Genomic DNA, 16,592 nt, shown 5'->3' with positions numbered 1-16,592 from the left:
GTGTATAATGCACTCTAAAAAATTAGAAAGTATGGGCAACCCTGGTGGCCCAGTGGTTTAGCGCCGCCTTCGGCCCAGGGTGTGATCCTGGAGTCCTGGGATCAACTCCCACATTGGGCTCCCTGCTTGGAGCCTGCTTCTCCCTCTGCCTGTGTCTCTGCCTCTCTCTCTCTCTCTCTCTCTCTGTGTGTCTCTCATGAATAAATAAATAAATTCTTTCTAAAAAAAATAAATAAGAAATAATAAATTAGAAAGTGGGGAAAATAATGTTACATATAGTTTATGGATTCAAATGTATGCGTGGGAATAATAAACAGCAAATTTGTGGTTATGGTTTCCTCTGGGAAGTGGTGGAAGGGATCTTGGATTTTGGAGGCGATACACAGGGCATTTCAACTCTATCTGTAATGTTTTCTTTATTTCAAGAAATCTTAAAAAGTATGGTAAATGGATAGGATTTAATATAGCTTAGCAGCAGATTCAGGAGTGCTCAGAATGCATGTTCTGAGGGTTGAAATGTTGGGTAACAGTTTTAAAGAGCTCTTCTTCTCCCTGTGTTGTGGTTATTATTAATACATGCTCTTATGAGGAATGCAAAAACCAGGCCTTCCTAACGTTTTACAAATGGATGCTTACGGTGTGGGTAAAATTTCTCACCAGAATATCATCTAAGATGTGCTACATTTCAAACACGAAGACGTTGTTCTCTGTTGGATCACTCCAAGATGTCCAGTTGCAGAAGCAGAGTCATGTGGGAGGAGCACATGGAAAGTTCAGAATTGTCTCATGAAAAACGAAATTGGGAAGAGGCATTCTTTGTGCTGTGACCTGAGGAAAATACTATTTTCCTCTGCTTCAGACTCACTATGTGAGCTTCCTGTTACTGTTCTAACAAGTTACCACACATTTAGTGACTTAAAACAACCAATTTTTATTTACTTACTTACTTACTTATTTATTTATTTATTTATTTATTTATTTCAAAGATTCTATTTATTTATTCATGAGAGACAGAGACACAGAGAGAGAGGCAGAGAGACACAGGCAGAGGGAGAAGCAGGCCCCATGCAGGGAGCCCGATGTAGGACTTGATCCTGGGACTCCAGGATCACACCCTGGGCCGAAGGCAGCGCTAAACCGCTGAGCCACCCGGGCTGCCCCAAACAACCAATTTTTAAATAATAGTTCTGGAGGCCAAAAGTCTAAAATCAAGGTGTTGGCAAGGCTACGTTCTTTTTGGAAAGCCTAAGAGAGAATCTGTTCCCTTACCTTTTCTGGCTTCTAGAAGCCACCCAAATTCCTTGGGCCACAGCCCCTCCTCTGTCCTCGCTGCCAGCAGCACAGGGTCTGCCCATCTCTGGGACTCCCCCGCTCTAACTCTGTCTTATGAGGGCCTGGTGAGAATGCTGGGGTCACACAGGAAAGCCAGTGTCACCCCCATCTCAGGGGCCTTAATCTCTGCAATGTCCCTTTTGCCACATGCAGTGACATATTCCACTGCTTAGGGGGTGTGCACCTTTAGGATGCTGTTATTCTGCTGGCCTCACCTTGCATCCTTTGCTTTATGATGTGGAGTGGAAGTGGGGTGGAAATGCTGCAAACCACACGTGTACTTTGTACTAGGACTTGCTAACGGGCTACATCTGAAGAGGCTGCAGGAGGATGCAGGCTGCAGGAGGGAAGGGGTCTTGCTCCTTCCTGTCCTGGTTCTGGCTTGTATGTTTGAGAATGTCTCTCTCTTTTTATTTTTTTCCCTCTTTCTTAAGATTTATTTATTCATGAGAGACACAGCGAGAGAGGCAGAGACACAGGCAGAGGGAGAAGCAGGCTCCCTGCGGGGAATGTGATGCGGGACTCAATACCCGGACCCCCGGGGTCACGCCTTGAGCTGAAGCCAGGCCCTCAACCTCTGAGCCACCCTGGCCTCCCTTGATAAGGTCTCTTGTGTGAATCTCACCCTAAATACCTTGACTCACACTTCTTTCCCCTCAGGTCACCATCGTTTTACTTTTTTCTCTGGTTGCGGTGAATGTTTTGTGAAGAATTCAGAGATCAGCCTCATTTCTCACCTTAATAAAGAAATGAGGGCAGCCCGGGTGACTCAGCGGTTTAGCGCTGCCTTTCAGCCCAGGACCTGATCCTGGAGTCCTGGGATTGAGCCCTGCATTGGGCTCCCTGCATGGAGCCTGCTTCTCCCTCTGCCTGTGTCTCTGCCTCTCTCTCCTTCTGCGTCTAAATAAATAAAATACTTAAAAAAAAAAAAGACATGTCCTTAAGGAGTGTTGCTTACAGGATATTTATCCGAATGCACAGCTGGCACACAGGGGTGCTGGAGGTCTGTGCCAGGCCCCAGTCCTAAGGCAGACTTCTGAATCTCATACTGGCTTATTAAAACTTGGTATTCATTACTGATCCATATTAAGAAAAACAAAAACAAAAACAAAAACAAAACCTATATAATCGTGCTCTATTTGTAATAGCTTATGAATCCAGGGACGCCTGGGTGGCTCAGTGGGTTAGGTCTGACTCTTGGTTTCTGCTCAGGTGATCTCAGGGTTGTGAGATGGAGCCCGAGGCTGGTTCCGCAGTCGGTGGGGTCTGCTTGGATATTCTCTCCCCCGGCCCCTCTCTCCCTCAAATAAGTAAATAAATCTTTTTAAAAAGTTCTGTTTGTAAATCAAACAAGTGATGAGGAGGTCTGGAGCTCCCGTCTGTCTCAGCCTAGACAGTGTCGTGTGCCTTGGCTGTGCAGCCCATCCATCAAGGGTAAGGGTCCTCAGGTCCATCCCAAAGCGTCACACAGACTTTTTTTTTTCTTTTTTCTGTTTTTCATCTGTTAACGCAGCAGCTCGGTCGCCGTCGGGCCACCGCAGCCTTCCATAGTGCGCAATTCCCCGCGGACGCGTCAAAACCCTGCGGGTCCATCCGTTTCCTTGCAGCGCAGAGCGCGCACCTGCGGATCCTAACGGCGGCCGCGCTCGGCTCCGGGGCGCGACCCCAGGACCCGGTCTGCAGACCTCCAGCCCCGGGGGGCGGGGCTCCGGTGTCAAAGGTCACCCGGGGAGCCCGCCTGGGCCTCCCACACGGTGACGTCACCGCGGAGGGTCTTTGTTCTTAAACAAAGAGCACAGGTCCACGGTGACCTCGACCCTGGGCCCTCCGGCCCTGGCTCCCGTCCCGGCGCAAACCAGGGGCGCCCCGCGTGGACACCGAGCCGGGACCGCCCGCCCAGGAGGAGGACGCGGGCGGGGCGCCGCGCTGCCCGGAGACGTCGGACCCGCGGGGCCGCGAGGCGGTGCGGCTCGGAGCGCGCGTCCGGAGCGGGCGGGTCGGCCACGTGTGTCCGGACGGCCTGTCACTCAGGTGCGGAGGCGTGGCCACGGAGCGCCGTCCAATCAGAGCGACAGGGGCGGTTCTCGGAGAACAATCAGGAGCGTCTGGGCGGTGCCGGGGAGCTAGCCAATCAGAGGCCTGGGCTCGGAGCGCGGTCCAATCAGGGGCACCAGAGGCGGGCCTCGGAAAGCTGTCCAATCAGGAGCCCTGGGCGAGGGAGGTCCCCGAGCACGGTCCAATCAGGCGCGGGGGCGGGCACGCCCGCGGCCGCGTGGACGTGGCTCGGGGCCGGCCCCCCGCGCTCCAGCGCACCTGCCCCGCGCGGCCCCAGGTGTGCGGAGCGCGCTGCTCTCACCTGCCCCGCCCGCGGGCCCGCGGGGGGGACGCCCGCACAGCTCGGAGCCGGGCCGCGAGATGGTGAGTCCGAGACCGGGAGGGGCTGGTTCCAACCGGCCGGAACCGGCTTCCTGCGACCGCGGGCCCGCGTGTCCCCGCCCCCGGGGGTCCCGACCCGCGTGGCCGCCCTCGGCCGGGGGCTCGGCTCCTCCCCGAGGACAGCCCCGGGGGCGCGCGAGGAGCGCGGGGAGACCTGCAGGTGGCCCTTCCCAGGCAGGCCCTCGGCCCCCCGTGACCCCGACCCCGGTTCTCGCTCCCGGGGGGCGTAGCGGGCCGCCGACTGCACGCAGGTGTTCAGGGCGAGGAGAAACGGCCCCCGCCCCTGGCTGTGCACGCGGGCGCCGGTGCGGCCTCCTGCCCTCGCCCGCGGGGGGCTCTTTGTTCGGGGGGCCCTGAGGGCGGGGACCCCGCGCGAGACCTTGGGGTCACCCTCCCGGCTGCGTCCCCTTGAAAATCCGTGTTGGCTTGGCGGAGCCTCGGTGTTTTTAGCAAATGTCCAAATGGAGCGTGAGGGCGAAGATGAAATCTTCTCAGCGGAGTGAATTTCAGAAAAAGAAGGAAATGTCTCACATTCCGGTTGTTCAGCCTTCTCCTTAGAGCCCTCCCAGCGTGGAGTAAGTTTCTCGGGTCTGTTCCTTCCAGGGCCCACTCGCGTGGCTTCCGGGCAAAAGAGGGCCCTGGGGAAATAGAGGTAATAGAGGGCACCCCCCACCCCAACCCCCACCCCCACCCCCACCCCGCGAGGCTGCGGAGAAGGGAGTGCCTCTCCCCAGGGTGCGGGAGGTCGGCTGTGAATTCCAGAGGTCACGTCTCTTCTTTTCCTTGGCAGCGTGGAGGACTCGTGCCGTGGGCACTACTGTGGCCTCTTACCTGTAACACGCTTTGCTTTCATCTACAGTAAATTGGCTCATGTCCGTGGGAGAGGTAGGGATGCGAGCATCTTTCTTACTTAGAGATCAGGGTGTCCCTGTCCTTTGCATTAAAGTGTTCGCAGTGTCTGCCGCTGCGCTTCAGTGGCTGCCCCGCCGTGGGTCGGGTCTCCCCGCAGCCTCGGACCTGCTGCCCATCGATTTAGGCCGAATTCCATCCTGTCAGGTGTACAGTTGCCTTAAAATCCTTGCTGTGTGTCGGCGGGCTCTCCCTTGTCCTTTAGAACATTTTGCCTGCTTCTGGACGTCCGTTCTTCTGTGACGTTTGGAGAATTGGTATTTGTCAGGTCCCTGCCCAACCACACTTGGTTTATGGATTTAATTACATTTTATGAAGACCATTAAGTCTGTCTTAGGAGGGTTGATATCTTAGTAATAGTGAGGTACCCTCCTCTAAGAATGGGTGCCTTCTTTCCTTTTGTTTCGTTTTGGGTAGTATCCTTAATGTTTTTGAATTTTTCCTTTTGGTTCTTCTCATAGCCTTCGTTTTACTTGTTTAATACTAATGAAATTTGGTTTTTACCATCGTATGTGTTACTTTTTTTTTTTTTTTTAAGATTTTATTTATATATTCGTGAGAGACACACAGAGAGAGGCAAAGACACAGGCAGAGGGAGAAGCAGGCTCCCTGCGGGAAGCCGGATGTGGCCCTCGATCCCAAGACCCCGGGGATCATGACCCAGGTCAAAGGCGGACACTCAACCACTGAGACACAGGTGCTCCTGTGTTACCTTTTTATTTATTTATTTTTTAAAGATTTTATTTATTTATTCATGAGAGACACAGAGAGAGAGAGAGGCAGAGACACAGGCAGAGGGAGAAGCAGGCTCCGTGCAGGGAGCCCGATGTGGGACTCAATCCCGGGACTCCAGGATCTTGCCCTGAGCCGAAGGCAGCACTAAACTGCTGAGCCACCCAGGGATCCCCTGTGTTACCTTTTTAAAAAGAATTTTTCCAACATGCTGTTGCTATTAATTAGGTAATGAAATTGGGTTTATACTGAAGTTTTATCCTGGATTCTTGTTAAAAATCTTTCTCTGTGATTGTCATTTTTGTTCTGTAGGTGTCCTGTATATACAATTTTTAGATTTAGACAAAGGCAAGTGCTTCTTTTCTAGTATTGTACCTTAGTTTATTTCCTGGTGATACTGGATCTCTAGTAAAATGTTGACTAAGAGTGAGGTGCTAGACATACCTGGTTTCTACCTGATTGTTTTAGGGAAAACAGTGAGCTTCATACCATGTATATATTCTTTGTTCTGTTTTGAACATTCTTTTATTGGTTTTTCCTTTATTGGTTATGCATATTAGGTTTCTTTTTAAAGATTTTATTTATTTGAGAGAGAGATAGCAAGAGAGAGCACGAGTCGGGGGCGGGGAGATGCAGAGGGAGAGGGAGAAGCAAACTCTGCACCGAGCGGGGAGCCCAATGTGGGGCTCCATCCCAGGACCCTGAAATCATGACCTGAGCTGAAGGCACATGTGTCATCAACTGAGCCAGCTGGACTCCAGGTTAGGCATATTAATTACATCATTTCCCAATGGTAAGATTTTTTTATGTATGACTGTTTCATATTATAAAATGTTTTTTGGCAACTCTTAGGATGATTACATGTGAATCATGAGTTGATTTCAGAGTTTTCTATTGTGTAATATAGCATCAGTGCAGGAAAATGCGTGTGACATAGGTACAGTGGAGAGATAACTTAAAAAAGAATCTTCTGTGAAATGAAGTTCAACCCTAAATGTAGAACTTTCACACCAAAAACCCCACTTGAAGTGAATCCCAGGGGCAGGTCCCGTCACTCGCTGGATGTAACTGGTATGTGGAAGTACATAAAGACTTATGCGTGTATTTGTAGTTCTGTGTATATAGTTAATGCATGTGTGCTTGTTGTTACATGTGTATATGTATTTATGAGCAATTTAGGTATCAATTTACAGTATAATCTCAAATGGTTACTTTCGTGCTCTCTCTCCTTTACTCTGTCCTACAACCAGTCATTCATAAGTGTCTGTCAGTAGCAACAGGAATATAGATAAATGTATATATAAATACACGTGTAAATCCCTCTGTCTTTCTCTCTCTCTCTCTTTCTCTCTCTCCAGTCACAGTAGCAAAACCCCCGTAAGGTGTATCAAACAAGTGCAGGGGCTAGGGGAGTTTGTTCCGCATTGCCTCTGCTGTGAGCCAGTGTTCATAATACCTGCTTTACAGAGTTATAGGAACACATGAGCTAATGTGTACAAAGCTTTCTGCAAAGTCTTATGCACATAGTGGGTTCTCAGTGCACATTTAAAAAATTAATATTGTGTTAAAGTGTTTGATGGGGGATCCCTGGGTGGTGCAACAGTTTGGCGCCTGCCTTTGGCCCAGGGCGCGATCCTGGAGACCCGGGATCGAATCCCACGTGGGGCTCCCGGTGCATGGAGCCTGCTTCTCCCTCTGCCTATGTCTCTGCCTCTCTCTCTCTCTGTGACTATCATAAATAAAATTAAAAAAAAAAATTAAAAAAAAAATTTAAAGTGTTTGATGGTTTCAAGCTGGGTGTATTGGGAGTCCCTATATCCGTCTCCCGGGGCCGCTATCACAAAAATGCCGTTGACTGGGCTCTTATAAACCATACGGCATGTTGGTCTCACCCAGTTGCAAAGGGTCCTACTGATGATCACGCTGCTATAACGAGGTCTTGTCCGAGGCCCAAAGGACTTTTTTTTTTTTTTTTTTTTATAGTGTGAAAAACCTCATTTTAATATTTTAAACTGAACATTAATGATCTCTGAGGAACATTGTCTCCAAAAAGTCCATTCAAATATTTTGTTGCTAGATGCTCTAGCAACATGTACGTTTGTCCCTCACAATTCTTTAGGCTGCGGAGTCACAGGTCAGGGCCCTGGGGGATTTGGTGTCTGGTGAGGATCATCATCCTGGTTCATGGACAGTGGTCTCCCCACTGTGCCCTCACGTGGAGGATGGGGCAAAGGCACTCATCCCACTGTTGAGGGCTGCACCTTCATGACCTAAGCCCCTCCACAGGCCCCACCTCTCACATCGAAGTTAGGATTTAACATGAATTTGGGGGAGTACAAAAAGTCAGTCTGTAGCGGTCCCCAAGACCACCCTTCGGGTCAGATTCCGTAGGAGGACTCTCATGACCCAGCAGGTAGGTGTGCTCACGGCTCTGATTTATTATAGTGCAAGAACACAGAGCACGGGCAGCAGAGGGGAAAGGTCCTGAGGAGACCGGGTGTTGAGTTCCCGGGGCCCCTCCCAGTGACATCTTGCAGGCTCTGCCGAGTTCCCCCAGCAGCCAGCATGCCAGCACATGCGGAGTGTTGTCTACTAGGGAAGCTAATGAGAGACTCAGCAGGTCTTTTATTGGGGGCTGATCATGGAGGCGCCCTCTGCCCGGCACCGACCAAGATTCCAGACACCCAGAAGTAAAGCTGGGCTTCAGCACAAGGCATTACTTGCATAAAAAGACACAGGGAGCCTCTCCTAGCAGGGTGGTGGGGAGCCTCCTCAAATCTAAGTTCCGAGGAACCAGCCAAGGGCCAGCCTTGGAAGCAGGACTTTCTACGGATGAGGACGCTCAGGCCTGTTGGGTTGTCTCTTCTGAATAGCCCAGTCCTTTGGGCCTCGGACAAGACCTCGTTATAGCAGCGTGATCATCAGTAGGACCCTTTGCAACTGGGTGAGACCAACATGCCGTATTGATTTTGGCTCTGCCCTGTAGGAGGTCCTGGACTTGCCCAGTCCAAGTAAATCCCATTAACCATAGAGGCAAATGTCATAGAACATTCTGGGCCTTTATCTTCAAAATTTCTGTATTGTATTATTTTTCTGCATTTTTCACCTGGCCTCAGGTGTCCGTTACCGTGTGGCACAACTCTGGTGAGGAAGTTGATGCTGACCCCAGTGTCTTCCAGGGACAAGGTTGGTTTCCTGAGAGGAATGCGTTAAGCAGCCAGGTCAGCAGGCTCCCACTGTGGCCTATTTTAGGGCATTCAGGCTGGTCCTTGTTCAGAGGGACAGTGTGTGGTGGTCGGCTTCAGACAGGTCTGTTGCCCATGTCGCTAGTTCGTCTACCTCGCTGCTGTGGATGGCATTGGGGGGGGGGGTGATCTGCGTGGGCAGAAACAGAAGTGAACGCCTTGATTTCACATGGTCTCATCGGAGAACAAGGCCTTCCTCACTGGCAACTGTGAGGGACCCACACGGACCGTCCTGAGATTTTCATAGGTCAGGACCTCACAGAAGTGTCCTGTGTCCTCCGTATTGACACAGAGTCCTGATCGTGGAGCTTATACCTGCTTCTGGATCGGTCCGGTGTGTTCTGAGGCTGACGCAGCCCATCGTGAGCTTACAGTCAAGTTCAGGCCGTTCGGAACTCAGCATTCCCCGAGTCACTAGGGGCCTTCCTTAGCAGCGGCAAAGCCGAGACCCTGCAGGGTCACGGAGTTGTGTTCCAGGGTGCAGGTGTTGCTCTCCCGAGCTCCTGTTGTCTTGTCTCTGAGTCCACGTGAGCCACTGGTGGACAGTCACTCTCTGATGCCATCGGAAATAGGGTTTCGGGGACGCCTGGCTGGGTCAGTCAGTTAAGCATCTGCCTTCGGCTCAGGTCATGATCTCAGGGTCCTGGGATTGAGTCCCACATCAGGCTTGCTGCTCAGTGGAGAGTCTGCTTCTCCCTCTCGCTGTGCTCTGGCTCAGGCTCGCTCTCTTGCTTGTTCTGTCCCAAGTAAATAAATAAAATCTTTAAAAAAAGAGAGAGAAAAGAAATAGGGTTTCATAAGAGCTCTTTGACAAGCTGAAGACTTGTACTAAAACTTCCCAAAGTGTATCTCCATTTAGAGATTGCCTGTCTCTTCCTTGTTTCCCTCTTGCTTTGAACCTCCGGTGGGTAAAAACTCAGTGAAAAATTATTTGGTGTAGAGACCTAAATGATGCGATGGTCCCTCTGGCATTTATGAAATTACACGCACAAATCATCTGCATCAGCTTTTTTCTTGAATGCAGGTGCAGTAGCCACAAAGCAGAACAGTTTTAAATAAGAAAAATCCCCTTCCCCTCTTCTTCGTCACCACAAATTCATTCAAAGCCTGTATAGGTTTTGTAGGGTTGCCATAATGACTTGCCGTAGCTGGGTGGCTTAGGAACTGGTGCTCTTGGAGTTCAGGAGGCTAGAAGTCTGGAATCAAAGGGGCAGAAGGGTTGTGCCTTGCAGCTTCTGGTGGCCCCCGGCCTCTGCTTGTGACAGGGAACTCCGATCTCTGCATCCCACCTTCATGTGGCCACCTTCCCTGTGTGTCTCTGGCTTCACATGGCATTTTCTTTTTAGAAGGCTGCCAGCCAGATTGAAATGGGGCCTGTCCTCACGGCCTTATCTTAACTTGGTTATGCTCACAAAGATCGTCTTTCCGAGTAAGGTCCCATTCATAGGTATCAGGGGTTAGGATTTCAACATACCTTTTTTGGAGATGAAGTTTAAGCCACGATGAGACCCTGGTAGTAAATCCAGCGGTTATATGGGTAACATTGCAGCTGCCCGGGAAGATGTGGCTCCGGTGCATGGGTGGGTCAGGAGGCCGTGGCCCAGCAGCAACAGGTAGAAGAAAGGGTAGAGGATCCCTGCCCGCTCGGCCCTTGGTTTATCTAATTTTGCTCCAGCTCTAGAAACGGATTTAGCTAATTTTTTCTCCCGGTGCAACACAAAGTTTTTATATTTTTTGCCCATCCATAGTTGACCTTGGTCACTTGGAGGCCCTTTCTCCCTGTGCCTGGAGAAGTGAACAAAAATCAAAGACCTCACAAAAGCCACGCTTAGTTTTTCTCCTTCTGCTCAGGGAGCATTTGCCAAAAGCAGCCCGTGCCCCCAGTGTGCCAGGCCTCCTGCGGCCAGACCTGTCCGTCTGTCCGCTCTTGCTTCACAGCCAACAGCAGCTCAGCTGCTCTTGCACATCCCATACGACCCCCTGGCCACCCGGGCCCCCTCGTCTTCCCGAACAGCCCTTTGCTCTATTTCCGTGAGTCAGGGGTGTTCTAGCAAATCCCACCACTGATGCCAACCAGGACTGGTGTCAGCAAGACCACCCTTGTGCCCTGCTAGTAGGACCCCCGCGGCTTAGCGTACAGCTTGCCTCGGCTATGATCTGTTACAACAGAAGGACACACAGCAAAGCTAGCCAAGGGCAGAGGCATATGGGGGAAAGTCCGAGGGAAACAAATGCCTGTCTTTCCCACTGGAGCCCCCCGGAAAGCACCAGCAGCGAGGCGTGACAACACATGGAATGTTTCTGCCAGAGGGGCTCAGTTGAGACTCTGCCTGGGATTTCTACTCCACCTCCCAGAAGGAAGGCTGGTGTTCAGTGTTAACAATCCTGTGTGCACCGCAGTTCAGGCACAGCGAGTTAATCCGTCAGGCTCCCAGACACCAGCCTGGCCCAGAGTTGTGTCTACGGATAAAGCTGAGGCCTGAAATGTCCCGCCTTCTGCACGCTCGGTGTGAAACTCCCTGGAAGGAGCGCTGCAGGTAGCAAAGGCCGGGTCAGCTGTCTCGGGGGCCGCCCTTGTTCCCCTGCCAGGAATGGGGGCTTGCCTGCTAAACTGCTTCTCTGTTGAACAAGTGCATTCTGGCATCAGAATCGTTGAATGTGAGTATTTTCTCCTGCTCTCAGATGTCCGTGGGTTGAGGAACTTTAAAAAACAAACAAACAAACAAACAAACAAACAAACAGGCTGTAGGGAATCCCTGGGTGACTTAGCGATTGGGTGTCTGCCTTTGGCCCAGGGTGTGATCCTGGGGTCCTGGGATCGAGTCCTGCATCAGGCTCCCCACAGGGAGCCTGCTTTTCCCTCTGCCTGTGTCTCTGCCTCTCTCTGTGCGTCTCATGAATAAATAAATAAAATCTTAAAAAAAAAAAAAAAGTGTAAGGGAAGGATGCAGCTCAGTGGTTTCTGTGCTCTTGGGGTAGGCCTGAGGTTCTCTTGTGCCCAACAGGGGAGGGACATGGAACGGAGGGAATCTGAGAGTACGGCCTCAAGGATGAGGTATGGGGGGCCGCTTCTACCTGGAACTTGATATGAGAGAGGGTGTCCATTGTAGGAAGGCACTGCCTAGCCCTTTATGTATTTTATAATCTCGGGCAAACTCACTGTCAGATACTTTTGACTTCTGCTAACTTCTTCACAGGGTGGGACTTTCAGCCTTATCCTCAAGATCAGCGAGGATGCTCTTACATGGCTCTTGTGGGAAGAGCTGTTTTGTTATTTGTCATTTGTGTGTGTTTGGGGGGGGGGGGGGCAGGTGCACCGAGTCTAGGGAGTGTAGGGAATGGATGCAGGTCTGAGTTCTCCCATCTGTGTCCTCCTTCCTGAACTCCAACTCCTCAATAACTTTCGTCTGAGTCCTGTATTACACAAATACATTAGCAGTACTTCTTCAAAAGAGTTGAATCATTTAGCCAGCAGAAACTGCCTACTTATGGTGTGGCATTCTTTAAGATGATATGGTGAGCTGGCCCCTGCTGCAGGAGGATTCCCACAAGCCTTCTGGGTTTGGCAAGGGGAGCAGAAGAAGTTCCCAGTCCTTCACTGTGTTCCTATTTCATAAAACCTCACCCTGGTTTGACCTGGCACTTGATGTGGTGCTTAGTGAGTGATGTGGTGCATAATGTGTGAGCCGAAGCCGTTTGTGTCACAAGGGATCGATGGGTCTGAAAATGCAAATATTTGTTCTGTTAGTAGAACATTTCTGTGAATTCTCCAAGGTGGTCTGAACCATTTGGTTAAGGAAGAATGAGACTTGATGTGGTTGCAGTAAAAGTGTAAAGATAAGTTCAGTGTGTGTGGTGCTGTTAACTGTGAGGGTGTGAGCGTGGATAGAGTAATCGATCTGATGATCTGATGATCAAGTCATAGAGGAGATGGCAGGTAACCACAGAGCCTTATTTGAATTTCCTGTGCATTGAATCCAGTTGCTCAGTGAGTCTCAACTTTCCTTCTGCACATATGTTGGGTGTTTTAGGACTCCGTGGTCTTTGAGGATGTGGCTGTGGACTTTACTGTGGAGGAGTGGGCTTTGCTAGATTCTGCTCAGAGGAAGCTCTACAGAGAGGTGATGCTGGAAAACTTGAAAAACCTGGCCTCAGTGGGTAAGAACAACCACATTCCTTCACTTAGTCACTTAGAGAACAAGCATTTCTTGCACGTCAAACCCGTTTCGGGATTTGGATTGTGGAAAGGAAATACACAGCCACCACAGAACTACAATCTAATAGTTTCTGCATGAGAATGAGAATCTCTGCATTAAACTGATTTTTTTCTATCTGTATAGCTCCCTGTGCGTCATCAGTGAATATAGATTTCATGGGTCATTAAGGAGCCCAGTGAAGTTTATGTAATCTTGTGACAATTCTGTGTTTATTAAATTGCTTACCACTTTGACCCCTTGTACATGTTATTGATGAAGTCCTGACACAGCCAAACTTCAGTGTCATTCTGACCAGCAGGTACCTTCTTTTTTTAAACCCTGTTCCCTTTCTGCTTTCAGATGATGAGACTCAATTTAAAGCCAGTGGGTCAGTTTCTCAGCAGGATGTTCATGGGAATAAAATACCCAAGGAACATAAAATAACAAAGTCCACCAGAAATGATTCCTGGGCCTCTGTTTTAGGGAAAATTTGGGAAGAACTTAGCACTGAAGATCAGCGCATGAAGCAGGGGCAACATCTGAGGTGAGTTGCGCTCACAAGAGAAAGCATTATTCCAGGAGAGAATTTTAGTGTGTTATGAAATTGAAGAAGCAAACAAAATAAAAACACTTATGGGAGCCTAGATCAAATTTGTTTATTCACTGAGAGTGTTTACAGAAAAATGTCCTTAAATATGTTGATGTTGAGTGTTAAAAACAATTCAGAGGGCAGCCCAGGTGGCGCAGCAGTTTAGTGCCGCCGGCAGCCTAGGGCGTGATCTTGGAGACCCTGGATCGAGTCCCATGTCAGGCTCTCTGCATGGTGCCTGCTTCTCCCTCTGCCTGTGTCTCTGCCCCCACCCCCGTCTCTATGAATAAATAAATAATATTTTTTAAAAATGTAAAAAATAAATAAATAAAAACAATTCAGATCAAAACAGTTAGGAGGAAAAGCCCATGTTTAAGAAACACTGTTTTCATAATGCCTACGGTTGAATTCCCTTCCAGGATACTCAGTTTTTTTTCTGTTTTGTCCGATAGGGCAGAAAGCCTGCATATTCATTACAATTGATGAATGGGTAATCCTAATACTTAATAGTAAATATTAAGAAATCATTAATCAAACCATTGATGATGACATGCTTCTCATTTTTAACAGAAATTGTGTGGTGGAGAAGCTCTCTGAAAGTAACGATCAGTGTGGGGAAGGCTCGAGTCAGATTCCAGATCTTAATCTGTACCAGAAAACTCTTACTGGAATAAAAGAGTATGAATGTAGCGCATATGGAAAAGTCCTCGTGCATCATTCCTCCCCCAAGAGTCACATCGCTGTGCACAGTGGACACAAACCATATCAGTGTCAGGAGTGTGGGCAGGCCTATAGTTGTCGTTCACACCTTCGAATGCATGTGAGGACCCACAATGGAGAGAGAACCTACGCATGTAAATTATGTGGAAAGACCTTTCCTCGTACTTCTTCCCTAAACCGGCATGTAAGGATTCATACTGCTGAGAAAACTTATGAATGCCAGCAATGTGGGAAAGCCTTCATTGATTTTTCAAGTCTTACTAGTCATGTGAGAACTCACACTGGAGAGAAGCCCTATAAATGTAAGGAATGTGGGAAAGCCTTCAGCTATTCCTCCACCTTTCGAAGGCACATGATAACACACACTGGAGAGAAGCCCTATAAATGTAAGGAATGTGGGGATGCCTTCAGCTATTCCTCCACTTTTCGAAGACACATGATATCACACACCGGGGAGACACCACATAAATGTAAAGAATGTGGAGAAGCCTTCAGCTATTCCTCAGCTTTTCGAAGGCACATGATAACACACACTGGAGAGAAACCCTATGAATGTAAACAGTGTGGAAAAACCTTTATTTACCTGCAATCCTTTCGGAGACACGAAAGGATTCATACTGGAGAGAAACCCTATGAATGCAAACAATGTGGGAAAACCTTCATTTATCCCCAATCCTTCCGAAGACATGAGAGGACCCATGGTGGAGAGAAACCCTATGAGTGTAGCCAGTGTGGGAAAGCCTTCAGCCACCCCTCATCCTTTCGAGGGCATATGAGAGTGCACACTGGAGAGAAACCTTATGAATGCAATCAGTGCGGAAAAACATTCAACTGGCCCATATCTTTAAGAAGACATATGAGGACACACATGAGGGAGAAACCCTTTGAATGCAAACAATGCGGGAAAGCCTTCAATTTGTCTGCCTGCTTCCGAGAACACGTGAGAATGCACCCTGGAGACAAATCGTATCAATGTAAGCTGTGTGGGAAGGCGTTCTATTGCCACATATCCTTACAGAAACATATGAGAAGGCACACCGCAGAGAAGCTCTACGAATGCAAGCAGTGTGGGAAAGCTTTCAGTTGGCCTGAACTTTTGCAACAGCACGTGAGAACACACACTGCAGAGAAACCTTATGAATGTAAGGAGTGTGGGAAAGTCTTCAAGTGGCCGTCGTCTTTGCCAATACATATGAGAGTGCACACTGGGGAGAAGCCCTATGGCTGTAAGGAGTGTGGGAAAGCCTTCAGTTGCTCCTCATCCTTAAGGAGACACATACGAACACACACTACAGACAGACACTACTTAGGTGATGCGGGAAGTTCTCCTGCGAGTGAATGCATACCTTCAGTGGATTCAGAAAATCCACACCAGGACAGAAACCTTATAAAAACTGTAAATATGGTACTGCCTTTGTGAGCACCTCATCGAAGTGGACCTATGCGGCACATCTTTCCATTCTTTTACAGAAAAACAATTAGGTGAAAAATAGCTCTCCAAGTACTCTTTCAGCTATCATACAAAGTTTTACAGGTGGTGGTTTCTCCCCTACATTTCAGTAAATAAACCTATCTTTACAATTTGTTGGACTCACGGTGATTTGAAGTGTATTTTTAATATGCGAGTAGGAATTAAAACTGCGAGTTAAGGAATTAAAATAATTAATTATTCCTTAGTTCCTTAAATTCTTTAAGGGGTTGTCAGAACAATGACATTTTTATATTTGTTGGGGTTTTCTTACTAGCTTAGTGTGGCAGATGCTGGATATCACCCATAATATATTTCCTGCCTTACTGAGAATTTATTTATTTATTTTGGCCGGAGGAACCTTATTCTTTACAACAGCTAGCAGAAATTTGTAATTTTGCAGAGCTCTTCAAAAGCATAGTCTCGTGTGAGTTGCCATTTTCAACTTTTCCCCTTTGCTCTTTGTACTTGCTTGTGATTGGAAATTGGACAATAGGCTTTTACTGAAGAGCGGCTTTGTGACCATGAGTTATAAGATACAGCGTTTGAGGTGGTTCTTCTGCATTGTGTCCTGTCAATGTGGGTAATGTTGGGAACTACATTTCCCTTCCCGTTTTGATTACATGGTCAAATTTTCCTGTAGCCTAACTTGGCCTGAGATTTGGCTTCTACATAGAAGTGAAGAAGCCATTTCTGTGTTTGGAGCCATCTTAAGGTGTGATAGATGCAAAGGGGGCTGTTGGACATCAGCCCATTTTCCTGATTTTGGCCCTGCCAGTCAAGAGTATCATGAAAAAAAATGCCATGTGCTTGATTCCCATTTTTCTCGAGTTGTAGGCTTCCATGAATATCTCAATCAATGTGTCAAGGATCCATTTGTGTGGTCTTGCACTCACAGTTTGGATATTCTTATAAACGCTGATGTGTTCTCTAGACTACTAATTCAGACTCACAGTTAGTGATCT

The 16,592-nt window shown here is 48.6% G+C and overlaps 1 protein-coding gene across 3 annotated transcripts; it reads left to right on the top strand.

Annotated features, from left to right (window-relative positions):
- The first annotated feature begins 3,570 nt into the window (after positions 1 to 3,570).
- LOC112935538 (uncharacterized) lies at positions 3,571 to 15,749 on the top strand. 3 transcript variants are annotated; one of them, XM_072721878.1, is made up of 6 exons: positions 3,571 to 3,750; positions 4,204 to 4,343; positions 4,559 to 4,653; positions 12,686 to 12,812; positions 13,211 to 13,394; positions 14,010 to 15,749. In XM_072721878.1, the coding sequence occupies exons 3-6, from the start codon at positions 4,639 to 4,641 to the stop codon at positions 15,577 to 15,579; spliced, it is 1,896 nt and encodes a 631-aa protein (XP_072577979.1). In that variant the 5' UTR covers positions 3,571 to 3,750; positions 4,204 to 4,343; positions 4,559 to 4,638; the 3' UTR covers positions 15,580 to 15,749. The 3 variants fall into 3 exon arrangements, with proteins under 3 accessions (XP_072577979.1, XP_025875076.2, XP_072577978.1); XM_072721877.1 differs by lacking the exon at positions 3,571 to 3,750 and having other exon boundaries at positions 3,762 to 4,343; XM_026019291.2 differs by lacking the exons at positions 4,204 to 4,343; positions 4,559 to 4,653.
- Positions 15,750 to 16,592: the final 843 nt, after the last annotated feature.

This window comes from Vulpes vulpes, chromosome 9 (genome assembly GCF_048418805.1).
Source record: "Vulpes vulpes isolate BD-2025 chromosome 9, VulVul3, whole genome shotgun sequence".
Classification (NCBI taxonomy): Eukaryota; Metazoa; Chordata; class Mammalia; order Carnivora; family Canidae; genus Vulpes; species Vulpes vulpes.
This window is presented reverse-complemented; position numbering and strand designations above follow the sequence as displayed.